At 58.4% G+C, this 23,941-nt stretch overlaps 3 protein-coding genes and 1 pseudogene across 8 annotated transcripts; 3 read left to right on the top strand and 1 right to left on the bottom strand.

Annotated features, from left to right (window-relative positions):
- Positions 1 to 311: 311 nt before the first annotated feature.
- On the bottom strand, positions 312 to 2,247 carry LOC122692896 (annotated as a pseudogene).
- On the top strand, positions 2,194 to 12,762 carry MZF1 (myeloid zinc finger 1). Of its 3 annotated transcripts, none has more exons than XM_043900514.1 (5): positions 2,194 to 4,527; positions 4,950 to 5,058; positions 5,536 to 5,606; positions 5,716 to 5,836; positions 11,162 to 12,762. In XM_043900514.1, exons 1-5 carry the CDS (start codon positions 4,132 to 4,134, stop codon positions 12,595 to 12,597), a joined length of 2,133 nt encoding a protein of 710 aa, XP_043756449.1. In that variant the 5' UTR covers positions 2,194 to 4,131; the 3' UTR covers positions 12,598 to 12,762. The 3 variants fall into 3 exon arrangements, with proteins under 3 accessions (XP_043756449.1, XP_043756448.1, XP_043756447.1); XM_043900513.1 differs by having other exon boundaries at positions 4,938 to 5,058; XM_043900512.1 differs by having other exon boundaries at positions 4,875 to 5,058.
- Positions 12,763 to 16,880: 4,118 nt separating this feature from the next.
- Positions 16,881 to 20,144, top strand: UBE2M (ubiquitin conjugating enzyme E2 M). 2 transcript variants are annotated; one of them, XM_043900560.1, is made up of 6 exons: positions 16,881 to 17,531; positions 18,678 to 18,772; positions 18,895 to 18,933; positions 19,046 to 19,149; positions 19,406 to 19,524; positions 19,624 to 20,144. In XM_043900560.1, exons 1-6 carry the CDS (start codon positions 17,423 to 17,425, stop codon positions 19,635 to 19,637), a joined length of 480 nt encoding a protein of 159 aa, XP_043756495.1. In that variant the 5' UTR covers positions 16,881 to 17,422; the 3' UTR covers positions 19,638 to 20,144. The 2 variants fall into 2 exon arrangements, with proteins under 2 accessions (XP_043756495.1, XP_043756494.1); XM_043900559.1 differs by having other exon boundaries at positions 16,887 to 17,531; positions 19,461 to 19,524.
- Positions 20,145 to 20,799: 655 nt separating this feature from the next.
- Positions 20,800 to 23,550, top strand: CHMP2A (charged multivesicular body protein 2A). 3 transcript variants are annotated; one of them, XM_043900554.1, is made up of 6 exons: positions 20,800 to 20,938; positions 21,642 to 21,855; positions 22,706 to 22,885; positions 22,956 to 23,086; positions 23,169 to 23,230; positions 23,343 to 23,550. In XM_043900554.1, the coding sequence occupies exons 2-6, from the start codon at positions 21,688 to 21,690 to the stop codon at positions 23,468 to 23,470; spliced, it is 669 nt and encodes a 222-aa protein (XP_043756489.1). In that variant the 5' UTR covers positions 20,800 to 20,938; positions 21,642 to 21,687; the 3' UTR covers positions 23,471 to 23,550. The 3 variants fall into 3 exon arrangements, with proteins under 3 accessions (XP_043756489.1, XP_043756491.1, XP_043756490.1); XM_043900556.1 differs by having other exon boundaries at positions 20,803 to 20,938; positions 21,676 to 21,855; XM_043900555.1 differs by having other exon boundaries at positions 20,803 to 20,938; positions 21,619 to 21,855.
- The last annotated feature ends 391 nt before the right edge of the window (positions 23,551 to 23,941 follow it).

Raw genomic sequence — 23,941 nt, 5'->3', positions numbered from 1 at the left:
TGCTGGGTCTTCGTTGCTGCGCAGGCATTTCTCTAGTTGCAGAGAGCGGGGCCTACTCTCTAGTTGCAGTGCGTGGGCTTCTCATTGCGGTGACTTCTGTTGTGGAGCATGGACTCCAGGGCTGTGGGCTTCAATAGTGTTCCTGGGCTCTAGAGCACAGGCTCTATAGTTGCGGTGCATGAGCTTAGCTGCTCTGAGGCATACGGGATCTTCCCAGACCAGGTATCGAACCCAGTCTTCTGCACTGGCAGGCAGATTATTTACCACTGATCCAACAGGGAAGCCCCTGATATATATACATTTTTTTTTCTCTAATGAGCTTTGGATTTTTCTTCATTTGGACCTCATGAACTCTTCCTTTAGGTATTTTTTTTCTTTCTGTTTCTGGTTCAGTACCTTTATCACTGTTTTAGTTTTTTCCTTAAACTTTATTTTTAGCTTTTGCATTGCTGTAGAGACCTTTCCTTACCCCTTCCCTTTTTTGCTTCCTGTTCCCCCATCAGTCACTATGTGAATCTGATAGTTGGACTCTTCCAGGGTACCAAGTAACTTTCATTGACTTTACTAGATAAGAGATCGCCAGAGTATGGAATGAAATCATCAGGTTTTTCCCATCTGGATTCCCCTGTTTCTGTGTTATAATAACATGTATAACCATCTTCACTTAATCCTTCTACCCAGTTTTCACTGCTGCTTTTTTAAGTTTCCTTGAAATCCTTCAGGTTTTTCCCACTGAGGTACTCCTGTGATAAGATCATAACAGAAATGGTAACCCTGAGAGATAACTCATTCTGCCCATCTGCCCTTTGAAGGGTCTTTTTTGTCTTCCTGCTGATTTGATGCAGAGATGAATGGAACAGCACTGGTCACTAACAATATGCTTGGCTCTGAAATTTCTGACTCTGAGTCAAACCTTTTCAAATCCTGTTGGTATCCTTTCAGGACAGCTACCTCCACTGCAGCAAACTCCTTTGATGCTTTTTCTTCTTCCTTTCCCTTCTCCCGGCTTTCCTGTTTAACCTCACATATCCTCTTTGCCACATTTTCCTTATGATTCTTTCCTCTTCCAAGAAAGTAAACACTAGGCCTATTGTCCACTATCCAGCACCTGCAGTACTCACAGAAATTTCTTTGGTTGTGACTCACAGTAGTCTTCCATGGACTGGACCAGCCGCTCTGGTCCAGGCCTGGGTGAGGCTCACATTCCCTATGTGGGATGAGTTGGGACCCAGCTCACCGAGAGGCACACTGGAGCCTTTGAGCCGGGACCGGTCTCTTTCTTTCCATCATCCTTCGTACCGCCTTCCTTCCCTGGGTCTGTCTCACTGTTTTCTCTTTCTTCCTATCTGTTCCACATTCAGGGAGAAATGGTTGCCTTCAGACTGTCAAAATTTTAATTTTTGAAACCACTAAAAAACGCAGTGAACATGTGTCAAAGAGGTATTTACCTCCGGTGGGAACTAGCAGGATGACACAGGTGGTTCTGGGAAGGTGAGAGAGAAGAAACAACAGAGAAGGTGAAAGAACAAACAAACACTGAAATAATAGCGCAAAGTTGGATTGGTGGTGTCCCACATAGGAGTGGGCAGGCATCTTAGTGTCCTACAGGGTGGTTAAAAAAAAAAACTTGGGGTACCCTTCTCTACTGGACAGAAAACACTTACAACCTATCAACCATTTACAAGTTAGCATCTAACGTCACAGTATCTGAACTCTGATCAAAAGAGTTGCTTCGCTTAGGGAATCAGACAACCTGAAGCAGTCTTACTAGAAACGGTGCTAGGACTCCCAGCCATTTTTTTCTCTTATTGACAAGTTTTGGGTAAGTTTCCTTAACAAGTGTCCCTCCTGCTCCGTCTGTCTCTCTTCTTGCTGTCACCCTTCTCTGAACCCTTGAAACTCTCGACCCATTTCACTCTATCTCCAATTTCTGTCCCCGTCTCTCCTCTTGCTTCTGTACTCCTGATCCTCGTCTGTCACTTGAATCTCTCGAACTGCACGTCTCGCTGTAAATCGATTCACCCTTTGTCTCTCCTTTCCTCTCCATCCCGGCCCTGATTTCTCTCCCTCTTGTTGACTGTTCTGACACACGTCTGACCAGCCCTGACTCTCTGATCTAGGTCTCTGAGAGATGAAAGCCCTCTACGCTGTCTGTCCTGCCTGTCTCTGTCACTATGTGTTCACTTACTTTCACTCTCTCCTCGCTGTCTCGCTCGCTCAGCATCTCTACCCTCACCCCACCTCTCCCATCCTCTCAGACACCAGCCGGTACACGGGGTTGCCCTGGAAACCACCTGCTCAGCCCACCGGTTACTGTAGAGACGCCTGGGGCCCGCCTACCGCCGATGACAACAAAAGAGCGTCAACGGGCCGCGCACGCGCGCGGAAGGCCAACCGACCACACCGCTTGGGCTCGGGCCCGGGCCCGGGGCCCCGGCTCTCTGCGGGGCGAAAATGGGAGGCTCGCTTGCGGTCCCCAGGGCGGAGGAAAGGGTGACCCAGCCTCGGCAGGGAGTTGCTATGGAGACGGGGGCTGAGGGCGTCCTAGCGAGGGCCGTGATTGGTGCAGAACCCTAACTCCTGGAAGCCCCGTAGAGAATTCAGGGAGACTTGCTGGGGGGGGGGGGGGGGGGGGGGCACGCGCTGCCCGGAAGAAGGTGCTGGGCGCATTTCCCCCTGAGAAGCTCGCGTCGACGGGTGCCGGGACGCCTGAAAGTGAGGCTGGGAGAGCGGGGAGACACGGCCCCAAGAGTGGTCCGACCGTCCGGAAAAACACTGCCCGGCATCACAGCGGGAGGAGGGTGGAAACTGAGGCGACCGTGGAAACAGGCGAGAGTGGAAACTGAGGGGGGGGGGCAGGGCGGGGGTGCGAGGCGGCGCGTGTGCTGCTGCGCGGAGCATTCTGGGAGCTACAGTCTGGCCGGGAGGGGAGGTCGGCGAGTGCGCATGCTCGGGAGCGCGGAGCTGCCAGCTGAGCGCCGAGGTGAGGGCCGGGCCCCCTCGGCCGGGAAGGTTCGGGCAGCGACCCGGACGGCAGCCCTGCGGGGAGCGGGGCGCGGGGCAGGGTCCTAGCGCTCCCTGCGGGCGGGCCCGGGGCTGTCGCGCGCGGCGGGGCAATCACAGCGGGTTGCCACGGCGACAGAGCCTGGAGTCCCCGCCCCGTTGCCATGGCGGCACCCGGATCTGCCCCGGCTCCCTGAGGCAAGCGCCGCTCGCCTGGGCTCCTGGTCGAGGTAGTTCGGAAAGGTGCGCAGGGCCGGCAGGGTCGTGGAGGCCCAGCCTTCCCCTGGGGTTTCAGGCGGACTTGGAGCCTTAAGGAGCCAAGGTCAGACTCACGGGATCGGGAGGCCTCGAAATCAAACGTAATAAACTCCGGTTTCTTTCCAAAACTCGCACCGTACGAGTGGGGCGGGGGTCGCCCCCGTTTGCAGACCGGGGAGCGGAGGTTCACAGTGGCACCAGCGACATGGCAGGATTACGGGGCAAATAGGCTGGGTCAGGATCTCCGGCTCTCCTCGCAGGCTCCGAGGCCAGCGGTCTGGGGCCCCTGGCACCCCTCTCTGAAACGCCATCACCCGCTAGCCCTACCTGAGTCAGGAGGTCGAGGAGATAATGGGGCTCAGAAAAGGGGGCTGGATAGGGGGAGGATGGCGTCAGAGTGCTGTGCCCTACAGTGGGCCTCGCACAGGTGTGGGCTGGGGCCGCTGGAGGGGGGATGCCCTATGAAACCACGCTGGGGGGGCAACAGTCGGAGAAACACGCAGGAGAGTGGATGGCGCAGTCATGGGCCGGCGGGGGCGGGGTGGCGGTGGTGCAGACGCCCAGCGGCGGAGGTCGTAGGCGTAGGTATCTCTTGCAGGGAGAGGGCTGAGGGCAGGGCTCAGGCCGTGCGTGTAGACGGGTGAGATTTAGTGGGCAGAGGAGGAGCCTTCTGGGCCTGAGAACCAGCCCAGCAACAGGGGGTTACCAGAGACTGCACACGCCCAGCTAGAGGGGTTCAGCGAGGGCTGGCCGGTCCCACGCGGCAGCCTCCGGCCTGAGCGGCACGCCACTGTCCCCATCGCAGCAGCCTCTGCGTGCTCCTCCCTGGGGGTGGACACTGGCCTCAAGAGCCCCAGCCTGGTCTTTCCGATGAGGCCGTCGGCTTTGGGCTCCCGGGGCCGCGCATCCCTAGAAGATGAGGGGCCCGTCACGGTGAAGCTAGAGGACTCTGAGGCGGAGGGCGAAGCCGTCGCCTGGGATCCGGGCCCAGAGGCGGCACGGCAGCGCTTCCGGCGCTTCCGCTATGAGGAGGCCAAGGGGCCCGGCGAGGCGCTGGCCCGGCTCCGTGAACTCTGCCGCAAGTGGCTGCGGCCCGAGGCGCACTCCAAGGAGCAGATGCTGGAGCTGCTGGTGCTGGAGCAGTTCCTGGGCGCACTACCCCCCGAGATCCAGGCCCGCGTGCGAGGACAACAGCCAGGCAGCCCTGAGGAGGCCGCGGCCCTGGTCGAGGGCCTCCGCCGGGAGCCAGGAGGGCCCCGCAGATGGGTGAGTCAGAGGCTTGGGGTCTCCGCCTCATCCTGGGGGCGCCCTGCTCAGCAGGATGCTAGTCCCCCGCGGTCTGCAAGTGGTCACCTGCAGCAGACCCTGTGCCAGGGCAGCCGCGGTTCTGACGGCAGCCCTCCATCAGCTGGAGTCGGGACTCAGGCCGCAGGGTTGGGGGGGGGAGGCGGGCGGTGTCGGCAGAGGAGAGCAACTGCAGGGCGTCCCTGCCCTCCTTGTCAGTCCCTGGGGGCCGTGGGTCCTCAGAGGCCGAGTCAGTACCCCTGGGATCCCGAGAGGGTGGAGGCCAGGGAGTTCCCTACCTGAGCTCCTGATGGGGGGCACCTGCCCAGGTCACGGTCCAGGTGCAAGGTCAGGAGGTGCTCTCGGAGAGGACAGAGCCCCCCAACTTCCAGGCCCTCCCTCAGCCCACACCTGAGACTCCAGAACCTGGGCTGGAGATGCCCCCTGGGGCCATGGAGCAGTCAGCACTGGGCCTGCGGGTGAAAGAGGAGTCCGAGGTTACCGAGGAGCCAGGTAAGGGCAGAAGGTGTGCCCTCTGCTTCGGCAGCCCCCGCATCCTGCCCAGCCAGTGGTGGCCATTCTCCCCTGTGGGCCAAGCCTGCCACAGCTGTGGTTCCTTCCACGTTCTCAGCATGGTGCTGGCTCCTGGGATTCCCGTGTGTGGAAGAAAGGAGTCCTCTCCCCGAGGAGGTCTGCTGGGGGGGCGGGGGGGGAGGGATTAGCCAACTGCTGCAGACCAGACAGCAGCAGACCGGAGCGTTGGGGGCCGGGGGTCGGGGGGGCACCAAGTGCTGGGGGGTGCCCTTCTCTCCTCCGCCTCCCGGGCAGGTTCCAGACATGCCCCCACACCGCGTTCCTGTGAGTCCCGAGATCCCCCTGCCATGCCAGCCCCAGGTCCCACCCAACCGGATCCTGGCACCTGCCACAGCACTGAGGAGGGCAGTGGGGTGGGGCGCCCTGGAGCTTCCTGACCACACCCTCCTTCTCCAGAACCGCTGCGTCCTCAGCCTCTAAGCAGCCTGCAGGGGACCCCTTTCACTCTGCTCCCCCACCAGGCCCGGGTGAGTCCCTGCTCTGGGAGCCTCAGCGGGTGGGGCTGGGTGGGGGCTGGGTAGGTCCCTCCTGGGTGGGCCTGGCTACACAGACCAGCAGTGACCACTGTGGTTTCAGGACTGTGGCGTGGTGCTGGACCAGGCCTCCCCGCATAGTGAGCCTGGGCCTGAGGGTTCCTCCTGGAGGCAGCACCGTGGGGCCCTGTGGCAGGAGGAAGCTGGGGGCATCTTCTCCCCAGGTGAGTAACACAGGGCCCCTTTTCTGCAGCGTCACCTACGCGCCCGCATTGCCTGGGCAGCCCCTGCAGTGTTCAGCCTGCTTCAGCATCTCCTGCCCTCCAAAGCCAAGCCCTCCACTAACCTCCTGGCCCCATAAACCCTCCTGAGAGCAGGACTCACATTCCCCACCTCCTCTCCCAGCCCTGGCATCCTGGATGGCCCCCAGGTTCCAGGCCTGCGTCCCACCGACTGGACAGCAGGTCAGCAGGGTGGACAGACAGGAGGGACCTACACACAGGTGGGGACTGGGCACGACAGCACAGTGTCCCACCCAACCGCCCAGGCTCTCAGGCCAGATGCCCTGCCCGGTCCACCTCAGTCACACGCCTGCGATGGCCCACCATCATCCAGGCCCCATCTCGTCTTCATCCCATTTCCTGGGCCCTTCCACTTCTGGGTTTACTCCCGTGTTCTGGTGGACCTTCCTGTGAACTCTGGAGCAGGAGGTAAAGTTCTGAGAGGTGTTACATATTTAAAACATTCGTCTAACACTCCACATTACACTGAATTTTGGCTGGATGAAGAGTTCTTTTTATTGACTCAGTCTCCAAACATTTTTTTCTTAACTGCTGTAAAACTGGGTCAAAACATTTTTTATCACCACTGTTGGTAAGGCTGTTTAACTTTAAATTCAATTTCTCAATTGTGGGAAACTGGCTTGAATTGTTTCTTTGAGTTCCTTCCCCTGCATTGTTCTGTTCTCTTGTTTCTAGAATGCCTGTCACTCAGTTATTGGACTCTAGGACAAATGCTCCAGTGTTCTGTTCTCTGCAATTTCCCATCCCTTTCTTTCTGCTCTATCTTCCAGAAAATTTCTTCAGATATCCTCCAGATTCTCCTTTTGAGATTTTCACATCTGCTAATAGAGTTTCAATTCCCACCAGTGTCTTCTTTCCCTGAATACTTACTTAAGCCACTTTCTGTTCTTACAGTTGTAACATCTTTCCTTATTTCTCTGAGGATAATAATTTGTTGTTGTTCAGTCGCTAAGTTGTGTCTGACTCTTCTCAACCCCATGGACTGCAGCACGCCAGGCTTTCCTGTCCTTCACTGTCTCCAGGAGTTTGCACAAATTCATGTCCATTCAGTCGGTGATGCTATCCAACCATCTCATCCTCTGTCGCCCCCTTCTCCCGCCTTCAGTCTTTCCCAGCATCAGGGTCTTTTCCAGTGAGTCAGTTCTTCACATCAAGTGGCCAAACTGAAGCCAAACTTCAGTTTCAGCATCAGTCCTTCCAATGAATATTCAGGACTGATTTCATTTAGGATGGACTGGTTGGATCTCCTTGCAGTCCCAGGGACTCTCCAAGAGTCTTCTCCAACACCACAGTTCAAAACCATCAATTGTTCAGTGCTCAGCCTTCTTTACGTTCCAACTCTCACATCCATACATGACTACTGGAAAAACCATAGCTTTGGCTATATGGACCTTTGTCAGCGAAGTGGTATCTCTGCTTTTTAGTACGTTGTCTCAGTTTGTCATAGCTTTCCTTCCAAGGAGCAAGTATCTGTTAATTTCATGGCTGCAGTCACCACCCACAGTGATTTTGGAGCCCAACAAATGATGACTTGTCTTCAAGCTTTCTCCCAGTGTTCTCTCTGATCTCTCTGGCAGGTGAGAGAGGGCAGCTAGAAGAGATGAAGAGTTTGCTCCCCACAGAGACCCACTTCTTGGGAGACATGTGTGGGTGGGTGGAGCAACCGTGGATGCCACTGAAGGAGTCACAGGGCACCCTGGCTGGGCTGCGTGGAGGCGGCACCCTTGCTGTGAGGGTCTTCAGTTCTCTCCTCTGAGTGTCCTAAGAAGGCATGTCTAGCCTCTTGCCTGCATCCCAGCTAGGAGACAGGTTGGCATCTCAGTCCCCTGGGTGGCTTCACTTACCCCCTCAACTTCCTCAGTGTTGGCGCACACCCTCAACCCATCCTTTTGCCAGGATGGGAGAAGAGATCCAGAAATCAGAGCTACTGCAATGCCCGCCTGCATCCTCCATTTCCTCAGAATTGTGTGCAGAGAGGGCCAAGCGCTGTCCCCTGAGGTAGCCCAGCTTCAGCTTGAGTCAGCTTCCCCTGCCCACCTGGTGTCCTTGCCCCTTTACCTGCATGGCCAGAGGGACCTGGTCCTTCCGAATCCTGAACATTTCGAGCCTTTGAGATCAAACAGGCTGATTTTCCATTTTTCCCCACTGCTGCACAGTTACTGTTTGCTTGGTCTCCCATCCAGAGTAGAAATATCAGGGGTTGCTTTGTTTCCTTTCCTCTTCATCTTTGTGGATTTTATATCTTGAAGAAAACAAAACCAAAGAAAACCTTTATGGAGGTTTTTAATGCTGTTTCACAATGAAACCAATGTAAATAGATACTGTTATTACCCAGAAGTCCCCATTTGCTGTTTTTATCAATAAAGGGCCCAAACTCATTCTTTCTTCATGGATGTTGACCCATCCTTTGAGAACCTGGACATACCTGATGTTATTTCTGGACTTGTTAGCTAGCTTGGTTTCCTGAGGTGCGAGTGCTCCCACTGGTTGCACTGCGAACAGCCTGCCCTTCATGGCTCGGGGAGTTCCTCGTCTGTCCCTGCACTAAGCATCATCCTGGATGACAGGCTGCCACAGAGTCCATCGTGACTCTGAACTGGAAGGCTCACCTGGGCCCCCAGCTGTTCAGTGGAGATCCCTCTGCAGGCTCACCCACACCAAAGGTCTGTGGGTGGACTGAGCTCACCCAGACCAAGTCCTCAACCCCCAGCTTCACGGCAGAGCCTGGCCTCAGCCCCCAGTCTCTACAGCCTTATCACTTCCGAGCACGGTGCACAAGCTCTGGACGGTCCTTTATTGTCTTGGAGCTGTCCCAGGTATTTTTAAGGTTCTTCTCTTATGTTCTGTCAGTGCTGCATGCTGAAGCTGAGAGGAGGTCTGGCAGCCACCCCTTCCGCTGTCTCAGCCTTCAGCTGGGGGCCCTGCTGGGCAGCTAGCGCCCTGCCTCTCTCAGCACAGCACAGCCTCCGCGCTCTCCAGCCACACTGGCGGCTCCACCTACAGCTCCTCGGCAGGTCCTTTCTCTGCAGTCCCATCTTTCCTCAGGCTGCACTCACCCACAGACAACTATGGCCCCTGCTTCAAATACCGGTTCCCTCAGCCACTGTGGGCTCTGCACCGGATGTCCTGGCTGCTCCCCTTGCCCTCCACGGAACATCAGTGCAGCCAGTGTTTTCATCAGGAGAATATTCTGAATAGGTAGCATTCACGTTAGAAAATTCAGAAGGCCCAAGGGCATATACAGCGGAGCGCCCCTCCCCTGCCTGAGTCACACGGTCCTGCACCCCAACAGCCAGCAGCACCGGTCTTTTGTATGGACTTACAGAAAGATTCTGTGCGCAGGAAAGCAAACACAAATGTGGATGCATACTCATTTGCCGTCTTTAAAACACACATGGAGGCTTAATCTTCACCCTGTTCCCTGCCTGACATTTTTCGTGCATCTTCCCACTTGAACACACAGCAGCGAGCGCCCTCCTCTTTGGACAGCTCCCCACGACACACCTGTTTACCCATCCAGGTTCCCACTGACACTCTTTTGAGTTATTTTTCAGTGAGAACTGAGAACCCTCCTATTGAAAGGTTGTTGCTGAATCACGCAAAGATGCCGGGGTTCTTGGCCTCTGGAGGAGAAGAATTCAATCCGGGGCCAGAGACGAGGCTGGGTCACTCAGAGCTTTTGTGTAATACAGTTTTATTAAAGTATAAAGGAGATAGAGAAAGCTTCTGACATGGACATCAGAAGGGGGTAGAAAGAGTACCCCCTTGCTAGTCTTAGCACTGGAATTATATACTCTCAAATTAGTTATTACAGTGAATCAAGAATGTCTAGAGGTTGTAAAGACCTCACCAGACCTACTCCCATGATTTACATATTGAGATAACAGAATTAGCCAGAAGGTTTTTTCCAGAGACTGTCCTCAAGCAGGATACATTATTGTTATATAATCCTAAGGAATGTAGAGGGAAAAAAGTTTGTCCTTTCTGCCTCCTTGAGAATTCCAGACCCCTCTCTCCATGGGGACCCCTAGACTTCTTATCAACCTGCCTAGGAATTGACTCTCTCACTATACCGGTCATTTCACACAGGGAGGAACACAACTGGTGGAGAAGTACTTAAAAGTGGAATTGTTGGATTAGCCCACGGGAAATTTATTGTTTGATGTACCTGACGACACCAACTTCTGTCTGTGCTCACCAGCAATGCACACAGACACTTGGGTTCTGGAGTAAGGATGTGAAACTGCAGATGAGTATAGCCCTAATGTGCAGTTTTCTTATGGGGGGAACTAAGCATGTTTTAGGGAATTTAAGCATCAGTGACATTTCCTTTCCTTTTCCAGTCTTCTGCCCACATTCTTTCCTGCTGACTGACTGCTGCTCTTACTTTGGTTAATTAGACCCTTGCCTCTGGAGGGTTCCTCAGTTTGTCATTCATCTTTTGACTCTTGAGGGTTTTTGCTGAGCACAAATGATTTCCTTTGATGCAGTATAATTTATCTGCATTTTCCTTGGCAGCTTGTAGATTTTCTGTCATCCCTGAAACCCCTATTCCCCTCTCTGTGTCCCTGATGTAACCCCCTCCTCCTCTGTGCCGTGCTTACATCTCCTCCCTCCTCCAGCATCTAAGGATGGAGTGCTCACAGCCTGGCTGGAACCTGCTCCTTTGAGCCAGACGCCCACCCCTGTCTGATCACAGGCAGGCCCAGGGTTCCGTGTGCCCTGTAAATGCCACGGCACCACGTCCACACTTCCCTACAGACAGGGCCAGACTCCTGTGCCCCAGTGGCTGCAGAGGTCTCAGCGGCGCCACAGGAGTCCCGCGGGCATCACAGGCACGGCACAGCAGACAGAAGTCCTGGTGCCAGAATTTCCCGCCTGTCCGCTCCACTTCTAGCCTCCCTCAAACCCACCCACTTCTCCGCATTTGTGAGAACCAACATCACCCACCTGCCCAGAGCAAGGGCCACCTTTGCACTACAGCCCTTCCGGAAAGGCGGTTTTGCAAACTTATGCCACTCCTGGAAAGCCGGTCGCCCGTTTTTAGTCTTCCACCTGTCTGTCCCATCCTTACCGCCTTCGGAAGCCTGTTCGGACAGAACCCCTGCCCCTGCCCAGGTGACTTCTGTCTGCCTCCTTGGACAGTTTTAGGTCGCTCCATTTCACACCCTTTCGCCAGGGCTGGAGTGTCTCTGGGCACCAGCGGGTTCTCTGTCATCAATGAGTGGATCCCCTTGTGCCATGCAGGGTTTACACTCCAGATGGACAGCGTCTCTGTGGACCCAGACATCGTGAGTCCCCACATCCACCTGCCCTGGGACCTCGGTGTGGCCAGCCTCACAGGCCGACTCAAGTCAGCCTCCCACGAAGCTGGCTTTTCACACGCGCTAGTGCTCTCCAGCGACCTGGGAGGTGAGCCGGACCCCACGGAGGATGCCCGCCAGGGCGTGGGCCGCGGACTGGCCGCGGCGAGCTGGCGTTCCCCCAGGGGACGCAGCCGGGCTCGGGGGCGCCCCGGCACAGGGGCTGGAGCTGAGCGAGGGGGCCGCTGCGATGTGTGCGGGAAGGTGTTCAGCCAGCGCAGCAACCTGCTGCGGCACCAGAAGATCCACACCGGAGAGCGGCCCTTCGTGTGCGGCGAGTGCGGCCGCAGCTTCAGCCGCAGTTCACACCTGCTGCGCCACCAGCTCACGCACACGGAGGAGCGGCCCTTCGTGTGCGCCGACTGCGGCCAGGGCTTCGTCCGCAGCGCGCGCCTGGAGGAGCACCGGCGCGTGCACACAGGCGAGCAGCCATTCCGCTGCGCCGAGTGCGGCCAGAGCTTCCGCCAGCGCTCCAACCTGCTGCAGCACCAGCGCATCCACGGCGACCCGCCGGGCCCCAGCGTCGCGCCCCCCGCTCCTCCCGGCGCGCCCGAGCCCCCCGGCCCCTTCCCATGCAGCGAGTGCCGCCAGAGCTTCACGCGGCGCGCCGTGCTCCTGGAGCACCAGGCAGTGCACACGGGCGACAAGTGCTTCGGCTGCGCCGAGTGCGGCGAGCGCTTCGGGCGCCGCGCGGTGCTGCTGCAGCACCGGCGCGTGCACAGTGGCGAGCGGCCCTTCCGGTGCGCCGAGTGCGGCCAGAGCTTCCGCCAGCGCTCCAACCTCACGCAGCACCGGCGCATTCACACGGGCGAGCGGCCCTTCGCCTGCGCCGAGTGTGGCAAGGCCTTCCGCCAGCGGCCCACGCTCACGCAGCACTTGCGCGTGCACACGGGCGAGAAGCCCTTCGCCTGCCCCGAGTGCGGCCAGCGCTTCAGCCAGCGCTTGAAGCTCACGCGCCACCAGCGGACGCACACGGGCGAGAAGCCCTACCGCTGCCCCGAGTGCGGCCTGGGCTTCACACAGGTCTCCCGGCTCACCGAGCACCAGCGCATCCACACGGGCGAGCGGCCCTTCGCCTGCCCCGAGTGCGGCCAGCGCTTCCGGCAACACGCCAACCTCACGCAGCACCGGCGCATCCACACGGGCGAGCGGCCCTTCGCCTGCCCTGAGTGCGGCAAGGCCTTCCGCCAGCGGCCCACGCTCACGCAGCACCTGCGCACCCACCGGCGCGAGAAGCCCTTCGCCTGCCAGGACTGCGGCCGCCGCTTCCACCAGAGCACCAAGCTCATTCAGCACCAGCGCGTGCACAGTGCAGAGTAGCCGGAGCACGTGGCCCCACCGTCGTCCACCATTGGAGGCAGGGTGTGTAGGTAGGTGTTCCACCTACCTCATGGGGTTGCGGAGACCCGTGATCGCGTCTGTACAAGCCAGCTCTCTTAGGGCCTGGCTCCCAGTAGGTGCTCAATAAACAATATACAGAACCTCCGTCTGGGTCTGCACCGTCTGCCCACCCGCCTGGACCCCTCTCAGCCCATGCTACTGGTCTACCACCTTCTCTGTAACCACGTGCCTCCTGCAAGACCCAGGGCTCCCGGCAGATGTGGCCCCTAGCAGGGCCTGCCCCCCATCTGCAGGACGTCCCCTTACAGCGGGGCTCCTGTACTATTTGCCTTCGACCCACCTCTCCACTGGCCAAGCCAGGGGAGGACCTGGAGGTCACTGCCCTGCCAGCCAGCCAAGATCATCGGGTGCTGAAGCATCAAACAGGGGCCCATGAGGCCACCGCCAGCCTGAGTTTATATGTTTATGAAACCGAGGAAGCCATATCTTAGCTGTAAAAGCTGTAAGTGGGAATCTAGTCTTAAAAGACTTTCCTCTGTTCCCGCAGACTCCAGCCGGTCTGAGAACCAAAGCTGGCGGCAAGGCCAGGCCAGTTCCCCAGCCCTCCAGGAGCTGTCGTGGGCTGTTCTCTTCCCTCCCTGGCTCCAGGCACAAGCTCTAAGTACCCTCCAACTGGAAGGTCTCTGTCATGTGTGTTCAGTAACTACTCACAGGACACACCAGTTGCTGACATGCAGGTGGACAGACACTGGCAGCTCCAGGTCAGAGTCCTGCAGACTTGAGGGCGGGACCTCTGGACCCCTCCGGCCTCTTCCCGTGCCACTGCTGCTTTTGCCCTGTCCTCCCCTTCCATCCTACCGCTGGGGCCTTGACACGGCCCCCCACTCCCCCACTGGATGCCAGAAGTATCAGAGACCGTGGGTGAAAGGCAGTTCCAAAAAGGGGATCTTCATGCAGCAGGGTCGGGCTTGGGACTTAAACCTCACCCTAGGCTGGTGTCAGCCTGCTCTTGGTCTAGAGGCCTAGAGGGTTCCAGGAACAGCCCTTCCAGAAACGCAGCTGGAATTTCACCTACCACTTTGAGTCACCCCGGTCCCCCACAAGACTTGGGCCCTGGTATCAGGAAAAGACAAGCAGCCTGGGCCAGAGGCTTCCTACCAACATGCGAGAGAAGGCCCGCTCCCAGCCTCAGCCCCCCTCCTCCCCAACTCTACCCCTCTCCTTCCCCCTCCCCAGTAGCCTAGCCCCAGCCACAACCAGAATCACTCTTGGCATCTACTACATCCAGCAGGTCAGCCACTCCCCCAGGCAGAGGCACTCCTGTGTGGCAAGATCAGGGCTGGGAAGCTGCGGGGTGGGGGGGGTGGGGGGGGGCTCCCCTGGGCCCTTTGACAGCACTCAGTTCTCCGGTCGCAAAGGGTTCTGAGAAACCTGGTGTGGGATACATAGAATCAGAGGGAAGAGGAAGACAGGAAGGGGCTGAAGAATCAGATCAGGGAAGTCACACGAATGAACACAGGTAGCCAGTAAGCTAGTGGTCTCAGGTTGGAGGAATGTTGCTGGAACTTTATAAAATCCTGTCATGTGGATTTTTTTTTTTTTAACGACTTGTGTGACTTATAATCCGAAACAAAGAAAACTCATCTTTGGTCATCTTTGTGTTCATCATGAAAGCTGTGCAGATACAACTACATAAAAACATGAAATTTCACACAGGAAAAATTACAACAAAAGTGAAAAGCACGGAGACATCCGGATGGGACCCCACACCCAAATCCTTGAGAAGTCCATGGACCCACGTCCCAAAACAGCCCTCTGAGAAGTCAACGTGAACAGCTATGTGAGGGCCACCCATGAAAGGTCATTTCTGCAGCTGGCCAGGGACACCTCTGCAATCCAGTCACACAGCTACAGGTCAAGACCCAAGTGTTACCATGTGATCTTCAAGACTGAAGGCTTGGACAGAATGACCACTCGGCCAGAGCCATAGAATAACCCAGGAGAGGAATACCTACGCACTGGTCATCTAGGAAGGCTACAACAGTGCCCAGCCAGCCTGTCCCCAGACTGTCTGTATCCGAGTCCATGTTGTCCACTTCCAAGCCCAGCTGGCTGCCCCATACCACATCCATCCAGTTATTCTCATCAGCACCCCAGCCTCCCAGATCTATCCACTTGTCTCCACCAATCAGCACTGCTCTGATTCCAGCCATCCACCTCCAGCCTGGAGGCCCACAGCACTCAGCCTCCCTGCCCTGCCCACTCCTACTCCCTCATTCCCTGGACAGACCCTTTCTTCACAGTGGCAGGGCCCAGAGGCTAGGCTAACAATTGGAGGTGCACTTTCACCCTCACAACCCACCCACCAGGTTCTGCCCGGTCCTCTGCCCAGTCCCTCCAAAGCACTGGCCCCAGCTTCCCTCAGGGCCTTTGCACGTGTTAAGCAACTGTGCTGCCTACTAACAGGCGGCAGGCCCAAGGGCCACAAGCACCTGTACCACCCAAACCACCTGGGCCTCTCTGCCACTCGAGTGAGCACTAAGGTGACAAGCTTAGCTGCAGCACCTCCAACCCAGGCGCCTGCCTCACTTAGGCCATCCTCTCTTCCTCGGTCCAGACACTATGGCCCCCTTTGCTTAGCATTTTGTTTCATGATCAAGTCTTCCCCACTGCACAGTGGGGTAACCACAAGATCAAAGATCACACGAGTCTAACTGTGGACTGTTACCTCTCCAGGGGATGAATACTCTATCCCGAGACGGGACTTTAGCTGAAGGGTCTCGGCAACTGGCCTGAGGTTGGATACATGAACCAGGCTGGCCAATAAAAACCATCCCTGAGACTTTGGTTGGAAACTGCAGGATGGTCACCAACCCTCACGTCCTGTACAAAGATAATCACCAAGAGTAGAGCAGATGAGAAGAACAGAGAGAAAGAGGAAAACTAACTTTGGAAAAGTCCTCCGCGTCCCAGGACCAGTCATGCCTGAAGCCTGAGAACACAAGGATGGTTGCAATCTCATCCGCCCCAAACCTGAGGTTTTTTGCAGCTTCCGATCGCTCAGCCTCACCCCAGCCCCTCTCCAGCACACAGCTCTCCAAGAAGTCAACGAAGCCGGCAGTGTGGGGCGAGGACAACCAGAGGGTTGAAGGGGGCCTTCTGGAATGGCAGAAACGGAATGCAAGCGGGAGGAAAAGGGAACGGCTGCACAGCCACGACTGGGATCTGAGACCACGGAGCCCAAGGACGTCGAGGGTACCCGGGAGAAGGCTGGGGTCGGCAGGGACACCAAACCACGGCGCGAAAAGGTGGAGGTTACTTTCTGGGGTGAGGATCGGCCCGGGGTCGCCAAGAGGAGGCCATGGGCTGAGCCTGCCCACCACTAGCGCGGGCCAAGCGGGCCGCCGGGACTACTCCCACGGTGCTCCAGAAGACGGTGGCACGTCGCCTGAGCAACGGGATGGGGCGTGCGGCAGGAGCCTCATTCGGACGCGGGAAGCCTGAGGGGCAGAGCCCCGGCCGCCCCGCGGGCCGGGCCCCCGCCTCGACCAGCTCTCTTTGCGCAGCTCACCGCCTGACGGTGTCCTTGGTGACAGCCTGAAGCCGCAGAACCGCTCCGCGCCGCCTGCTCCCGCCTCCCGACGCACGCTGAGCTACGATTGGAGGGGAGGCTGGCTCCGCCCACCTCGCGCAAACAGACGGCGGAAGGCCGCAGGTCTCCTGCGGGACAACTCTAGACCCGCGGGGAACTCTGGACCCGCGCGGAGGGCTGCCCCCAAGTGTGTGAGCTCGTGTAAACCTCCACAGTGTTGTACTACGCTCTGACACAATACATGTTTTATTTGTTACTTTACCTCAACCATACTCTCTGCTAGCGGGTTCTCTGGGCCTGAGATGGGACACCGAAGGTACTGGGTCACGCACTCTAGGCCACGCTCCTGGCCTTGCTCAGGCTCTGACCCTAACCCTGCCTCGGTCTGTGGCCCCTGGGGACAAGCCCCTCGTTTGGCCCGCCTGCGCCGCCGTTCGCACGACTGCGAGTGGGCATGGCGGCCCGCAAGTAAGGCGGCCCGCTTCTGCCCAACTTAAATATGGCGGCGATACCACCACCGCCCCCCCCCCCCCCCTCCCTGGACTCGCGGGCGTCCCCGGAAGTGACCGGCCCGGCCTGCACGAACGGAAATACCCGAGCCAAGCCGAAGGAGCTCGACCCCCAAGTCCCAGCGCGGAGCAACGTGGGGCGGTGGCGACGGCTGCGCAAGCGCACAGCGCAGGCCGGACGGGAAGAGCCGAAGCGGGCAGGCGACGGAAATAGCCGAAGCGGTGGGGCGCCCGAGGCCGTTGCGGACCTCCGCGCCGAAGCCGCTGCTGCCACGGAAGCCGGCCCTCCTGTCTAGTACACGGCCACCGCAGCCCCCGCCTCCCCCTTCCGCCTTGAGCCGCAGAGCCCTCGCGAAGAGAGCTAGTGACCAGGCCCAGGGACACGGCCTGAGGACGCCGGAGCGGACAGCCGGGAGGAGGGAGCGGCGGGTGGGGGCGGGGCCGAGTTATCCCGAGAACAGCCGAACGGGCCCGAGCGCCGCCGAGCGGGCCCGAGGCGCCGGGCCAGGCCGGAGCCGACTACGGGAGCCGACGCGGGCCGCGCGGTGGGCGCGGAGCAGCGCGGCAGGCCCGGCGGGCGGCGGCAGCAGCCTAAGAGGCCGCGGCGGCGGGTCCGAGTGGCGGAGGCGGCGCGGGCGGCGGCGGGGGGCCGGGTGGCCGGGGTCCCGGGCCCCGCAGCGGCGGCAGCGGCGGCGGCGGCAGGATGATCAAGCTGTTCTCGCTGAAGCAGCAGAAGAAGGAGGAGGAGTCGGCGGGCGGCACCAAGGGCAGCAGCAAGAAGGCGTCGGCGGCGCAGCTGCGGATCCAGAAGGGTAAGGGGAGTCGGGGGATGGGAGTGGAGGTCGGAGGTCAGAGCCTGGCTCGGGGTGATACGGGAGTCAGGTGTGGAGTAATGCGGCTGCCAGGGGTCAAAGGTGTCAGAAACGGGGAGGCCGTGGATGTGGGGTTTGGAGACCAGGGCCTGGGGGCCGAGGGGCCAGGGGTGGGGTAATATAATCACCAAAGTGGTCGGAGGTAGGGGGACCGAGCAGGGGGCACTGGGCGTATTCGGAAAGCTAGGCTTTTGATACTAGGGACCGAGAATCTGAGGGTGGCAGCGGAAGGGGGAGACCGGCAACTCGAGAGTCTGGGGGTCAGACGGGAACCTGGGCGGCAGGAAGAGAAGATACGGACAGTGGGGTCGAGGATTGAGGATCGGGGTGGGAGATTTAATGTATTAACGCTAGAGTCACTGGGAATCAGAGTCAGGCCTGGTGAAGTAGGTTCTGGGGCCTGGGTTTCGTGGGTCTGGGGGAATCACATGTCAGTTTGGGGTGACAGGAGGAGGGAGGTATACTGGGTGCCAGGAATTGTAGAGATAGGAGTAGGGTTTGGTGTAGACCATCCTGCTAGAGATGCTGGAAATCTTATGCTCAGAATAGTATAGGGTAGGAGGCTTGGGAACTCACAGATCTGGAGGTCAGATGGGATCCTGAGTTTAGGATGACAAGCAGAGAGGAGTGTATGGACAGCGGGCCAGGGATTGGGGGTGGTGGTGATTTAGGGTGAGGAAGGGGGATAAGATCCTTGCATCTGGGCAGACAAGTAGAGATTTCTCTAGAAAGCAGAGGTCACGGTCAGGATGCTGGGTTTGGGGTAGTCAGAGGCTCTTGGTGGGGCACATAGGAGTGGGAACATGTAGGAGCTGGGTTGGGGGACTTAGGACTGTGGATTCAGAAGAGTTAGAGCTTACCCTGGGTCAGGAGTTCAAGCACATCTTTGGTGTTCCATAGATGCGGAAGAGCCTGCCTGGAGACGCGGAGCAGGAGGAGCAGGGAGAGGGTGGGGGTTGTGGCCCACTGCCCAGGATAGAGCCGGGGTCTTGGGAGAGGCTGTGGAGGCTCTGCTGGCACCTGCTCTGAGCACCCCCTATCTCTCCCCTTCCCGGCCTGTTTCCCTTTTCTGCTGTGAAAACCCAGACATAAACGAGCTGAATCTGCCCAAGACGTGTGACATCAGTTTCTCAGATCCAGACGACCTCCTCAACTTCAAGCTGGTTATCTGTCCTGATGAGGTGAGGGCACGCTTAACTGGATTCTCAAGCACGGCAGGTGACACCACCTCAAGTTGGCATACCTGGTTAACCTGCCAGACCTTGCAGAGCAGGGTTCTGAGTCCTCTCCTCTTCCTTCACAGGGCTTCTACAAGAGCGGGAAGTTTGTGTTCAGTTTTAAGGTGAGTCTCAGGTGGGCAGGGGTGGCTCCCTGGGCTGAGGAAGCAACAGCTGAGGCCCCGGCCAGGCACTGCTGTGCACCTATCCACCTGCCCTCTCTTCTCCTGGAGCCAGGTGGGCCAGGGTTACCCGCATGACCCCCCCAAGGTGAAGTGTGAGACGATGGTTTATCACCCCAACATTGACCTCGAGGGCAACGTCTGCCTCAACATCCTCAGGTGAGGGCACTGGCCCTCCACTGTGCTGCCCAGCCCTGCCTGCCAGGCCCCCTTAGTGACCTTGCACTATACCAGTTTCTTTCCCTTCCCTCTGTGTGTCCCTTGTGGTCTGTGTGTCCCTCTGTCTCCAGCTCATTTTCTTCCTCATGGCTTGACCTTGGCTTTCTCCCTGGCCTGTGCTTCTCCGCACCCTCCCGCTAGCATTTCCCGACCGCGCTGTCCCATGCCCTGGGCCTGACCTGTTTGGTCCCAGCAGGGCCTGTGGTGGCTGCGCGCTCACCAGCCCCTATCATGATGCTCTCTGCCCACAGAGAGGACTGGAAGCCAGTCCTTACGATAAACTCCATAATTTATGGCTTGCAGTATCTCTTCTTGGTGAGTAGGGGTGGGGGTGGGAGGGCGGCTGGGGAAGGTTGGCCCTCTGCCTTCTGGGCTTGTTGACCTCCCCTCCCCCGCCCCCCATACCGGCCACAGGAGCCCAACCCTGAAGACCCACTGAACAAGGAAGCCGCCGAGGTCCTGCAGAATAACCGGAGGCTGTTTGAGCAGAATGTGCAGCGCTCCATGCGGGGTGGCTATATCGGCTCCACCTACTTCGAGCGCTGCCTGAAATAGGGCTGGTGCATACCCACCCCTGCCAGGGCCACCAGCCCCGGCGTCCCCTGCAGATATTTATTGGGGGCCACAGGTGGGGGGACATGGGGCGGCCGGTGGGGGAATCCCATGCCCTGGCCGGCCACCCCTCCCTGCTACCCGCTCCTAGTTTGTTTTTTTTTTAACCACCACGTGATTAAGGTCGGCGCTGCCTCCCCCGACCCGCTCAGCGTTGGGAAATGAATTGGCTTGTCTAGCCCCCCGCTGGGTGTTGTCCAGCCCCACCCCCTACTCTGGGCTCTGGGGTGGGTGGTTATGGGGGTTGGGTGGCTGGGGACCCGGCACCCCACCCCTCCACCACTGGAGGTCCCACCAGGCTATTAAAGGGGAATGTTACTGCATGGCCTCTGCCTCTTCCTTTTGTGGGCTGGGAGGGGCAGGTGATGGCCGCCAGAGCTCCTGCAGCAAGAGTGGTGGGAGTTGTATGCTCATAGGTGGTATGAGGGGACCCCCCCCCCCTCCGCCTTGGGCAGCAGGCTGCCCGGTGCCTGAGGCAGTGCTGGTGGGGGAAACCCCGCCCCAGGCCTCGGGCAGGGTGAGATGAATCCCACTCTGGGACAAGGGAGGGGCAGGATCCAGTAACCACTGGCTTTCCGGCCAGTGAGCCGGCAGAGGGGCTAAGTCCGCACCGTCTACTGTTCTGCCCTCCGGCTGGAGGAGGAAAACTGCCTTGATGCCACTGGGTACCTGAAGTTCGGAAACATCAGCTCGAGTTCTGGGTCCCTCAGATGAGCAGGGCTCTACAGTGGGTGACGTGGTGGGGTGCAGGACCACCGGGTGGCTGGAAGGAAGGCGCCCGAAAGGGCACCAAGCCCATAGGGCCAGGACGGGACAGGGCCTCCGCTCCCTTAGGCTGGACTTGAACCTACGGAATACCAAGCTTGCGGCAGCGAGGCGGAAGCTGCTGCGCATGCGTTTGTGGCCGGCGCTTTCCTCGGCGCGTGCGCACGCGCGCTCTTGTCCCCGCCCAGCATTCCGGGCGCCGGCGGGGCGTGTGACGTCAGATGGTTTAATCCGGAAACGGCGGTGACGGTCGAGGCGACAGAACCGAGGGGCTGTCGTTGGTGGGCGCTCCAGGGCTCTGAAAGAGAGGAGCGTGACCCGGAAACGGAAGCGAGTCCCCATCCCAACTCCGGTGAGTCGCCCCTACTGGGGCGCGGGTCCTGGGTGGGCGCGAGGGCGGCGGCGTTCGAGGGCCTCGCCCCTGCCTGGGACCCTCCCTTATCCCCTGGGTCCCCATGTTGTTTTGCCTTCGGTGCCCAAGAACCCCGAAAGGCCCCAAGAGTTTCCTGGGTGAACAAGGCACCCCATCACCTAAAATCCCGCCCTCTGTCCAGGATTCCCCAACATCCCCCAGCCTTATTCTCCGCACCCAGGTTCCCTCAGCATTTAAGACCCCCGCCCTAAACTGAATGCCATCCACGCGCTGTCAGCTTCGGAGCTCCCACATCGACCCTGTCTGTAGCACTTGCTGCCTCCAGCTCCTCATGTTAGGGACCCTGTCAACTGGCCTGTCCTTGGAGCTCCAGGTTCCGAACCCCCTCTCCCCGCGCCCGTTCCTCTGCTGTATCCACACATGGTCATCTCCAGCCTAGGTCCATTGGACATTCTAGGGTCTCATCCCAGAGTCAGGAGCAGATTGAAGCCCAGAACCTCCGTAGGGGCACTGTGGAGTCAGAGGAGCTGGGGTGGCTGGGGCTCCCCAAGTTCCAGGCTCCACTCTTTGGCCTTTCCATTCACTCGTTTTCTCCCTGCTCACCCTTCTCCTTTTTGTGAGCCCTCGTCTGTCCCCGCCCATACACAATGTGACCCCAGCTGTGCCTCACACCACCCTGCAGCCAGGTTTCACGCTAGCCCCAGGCTTACTGGTAGGCTTCTGCGGCCATGGACCTGTTGTTTGGGCGGCGCAAGACGCCAGAGGAGCTGCTGCGGCAGAACCAGCGCGCCCTGAACCGGGCCATGCGAGAGCTGGACCGTGAGCGACAGAAGCTCGAGACCCAGGAGAAGAAGATCATCGCAGACATCAAGAAAATGGCCAAGCAGGGCCAGATGGTAAGCTTGATTGGGCACAGGCTGAGACTCCAGGCCAGGTGCCGTCGCTTGGCCAGACCCTGGGGCTGCAGCAAATGGGACAAAACACTAACATGTTCTAGGGAAATGGAATGAAGGGTTCGAGTGGGGCTTTCCTTAATTTCAGAGTCCAAAACTGCTGCCTCTATGGAGTTGATATTAAGAGCCTTGAGTAATGAAGAGGGCAACCCTGCGAAGAGCCAAGTGTCAAGTGTGTCAGAACAGCAGATGTTCAGTGAGGGAGTAATAGGGAAACTCAAGAGTGGCCCATGCCAGACCACTTAGAATCGTGGGCAACAGTGGGAGCTAAGGGCTGAGTTGAAGGAGTTACTTCAATAGATGTGGTATGAGATTCCACTTGCCCTAAGGGCCAACTAGCAAGAGATGGCTGAGTTTTGGCCTGAGCAGCTTGTTTGAGGAGGTGACATTTCCTGGGATGAGTAAGGCAAGAAGGAGCTCTGGGGAGGACTTCACAGCTGAGCTTGGATACCTTTGTATGTAAATCAGGATTTGGTGCAGCCTGTGAGAGGTGGAGGGGGCGATTTTCTTTGGCCAAGATTGAAATTCAGGAATGGGTGTTGACTAGCCATTGAGGAAAAAGGATTCCTAAAGGGTGGGCCTGGCTTTTCTTCAGGATTCCTGGACCAGAGAGGCGAGAAGCCTACCGAGGGGTCTATGCAGTGGAGACCCAAGACGCATTGGGGTGGGGGTGGGGGGGGGGCGGTGAGCACTGGGGCAGATCCCCAGGAGCCCCTGAAGGCCTCAGTGGGCACACGCAGGGGCAATGAGCACACCCCCAAGGCTCACTCCCTGCCCTCTGTCCCCTCTTCAGGACGCGGTCCGGATCATGGCGAAAGACCTGGTGCGTACCAGGCGGTACGTCCGAAAATTTGTGTTGATGCGGGCCAACATCCAGGCTGTGTCCCTCAAGATCCAGACGCTCAAGTCTAACAACTCAATGGCACAAGCCATGAAGGGCGTCACCAAAGCCATGGGCACCATGAACAGACAGGTTTGCCTCTCCCCATCACCCCCCACCCCTGCTGAACTCGGGCCCAAACTCACCCTCCTCCCCCTTTCAGCTGAAGTTGCCCCAGATCCAGAAGATCATGATGGAGTTTGAACGGCAGGCAGAGATCATGGACATGAAGGAGGAGATGATGAACGACGCAATCGATGACGCCATGGGGGATGAGGATGACGAAGAAGAGAGGTTTGGAGATGGCTGGCAGGAAGGGTGGGGAGGGATACCTGGCTCTGCGCCTGATCCTCATAAGCATTCTCTCCTTATCTAGTGATGCTGTTGTAGCCCAGGTCCTGGATGAACTGGGGTTGAGCCTGACAGATGAGCTGTCAAGTGAGTGTTTACATCTTGGGCCCTGTGTTAACCCTGTGACCCAGCCACCACCTCCCTCCCCTGCATTACTCTCTTCTGCATGGGTGCTCTTCCTAATCCCCACTCTCTGCAGACCTCCCTTCCACCGGAGGCTCCCTCAGTGTGGCTGCCAGTGGAAAGAAAGCAGAGGCTGCAGCCTCCGCCCTGGTGGATGCAGACGCAGACCTGGAGGAGAGGCTCAAGAACCTTCGAAGGGACTGACTGCCCGTGCTGCCCCAGGGAGCCAGTGGATGGCCCGGCATTTTCATTGTACCTTCTGTAATAAACGAAGTTGGACACTAGTTCTGGGCCTGTGCGACTGACCTGACGTGAGCCAGGCTGGGTTAGGAAGTCACTCAGGCTTGGTAATGTGCCAGTCAGTCAGGGTGTGGGATAGAGGGCTGGAATGGTTTCATCTGGGCAAGCCTACCAGGTCCTCTGGGCTCGGGAAGTGATGGTGAGCTGCGAACACTGGTCCAGCACCCCCCCTGCCTGAGCCTCAAGGCTAGCACCCCCAAAAATGTTGGTAGGTTCCCCCAGACCTGTTGGTATAATTCCAGGAAGCCAGGCCTATCCCCTACGGATACAGTGCCCAACTTTATTAGCCAAGTGGAAGTCTCAGCCCACCCAGCTCACTGTGATACCCTGTCTGGTATAAGAAATGTTCTGCCCCAGTCTAGGACGCAGCACGCA

This window comes from Cervus elaphus, chromosome 4, assembly GCF_910594005.1.
Source record: "Cervus elaphus chromosome 4, mCerEla1.1, whole genome shotgun sequence".
Classification (NCBI taxonomy): domain Eukaryota; kingdom Metazoa; phylum Chordata; class Mammalia; order Artiodactyla; family Cervidae; genus Cervus; species Cervus elaphus.
This window is presented reverse-complemented; position numbering and strand designations above follow the sequence as displayed.

Excerpts from the sequence above, each read along its gene's own strand:
- MZF1 (XM_043900512.1), top strand. The coding sequence starts at position 4,132 with ATGAGGCCGTCGGCTTTGGGCTCCCGGGGCCGCGCATCCCTAGAAGAT. Across the intron at positions 4,528-4,874 it reads CAGGAGGGCCCCGCAGATGG|GTCACGGTCCAGGTGCAAGG; the intron begins GTGAGTCAGAGG and ends GCACCTGCCCAG. Across the intron at positions 5,059-5,535 it reads CGAGGTTACCGAGGAGCCAG|AACCGCTGCGTCCTCAGCCT; the intron begins GTAAGGGCAGAA and ends CTCCTTCTCCAG.
- UBE2M (XM_043900559.1), top strand. The coding sequence starts at position 17,423 with ATGATCAAGCTGTTCTCGCTGAAGCAGCAGAAGAAGGAGGAGGAGTCG. Across the intron at positions 19,150-19,460 it reads GTCTGCCTCAACATCCTCAG|AGAGGACTGGAAGCCAGTCC; the intron begins GTGAGGGCACTG and ends CTCTGCCCACAG. Across the intron at positions 19,525-19,623 it reads GCTTGCAGTATCTCTTCTTG|GAGCCCAACCCTGAAGACCC; the intron begins GTGAGTAGGGGT and ends TACCGGCCACAG.
- CHMP2A (XM_043900554.1), top strand. The coding sequence starts at position 21,688 with ATGGACCTGTTGTTTGGGCGGCGCAAGACGCCAGAGGAGCTGCTGCGG. Across the intron at positions 21,856-22,705 it reads TGGCCAAGCAGGGCCAGATG|GACGCGGTCCGGATCATGGC; the intron begins GTAAGCTTGATT and ends TCCCCTCTTCAG. Across the intron at positions 22,886-22,955 it reads TGGGCACCATGAACAGACAG|CTGAAGTTGCCCCAGATCCA; the intron begins GTTTGCCTCTCC and ends TCCCCCTTTCAG.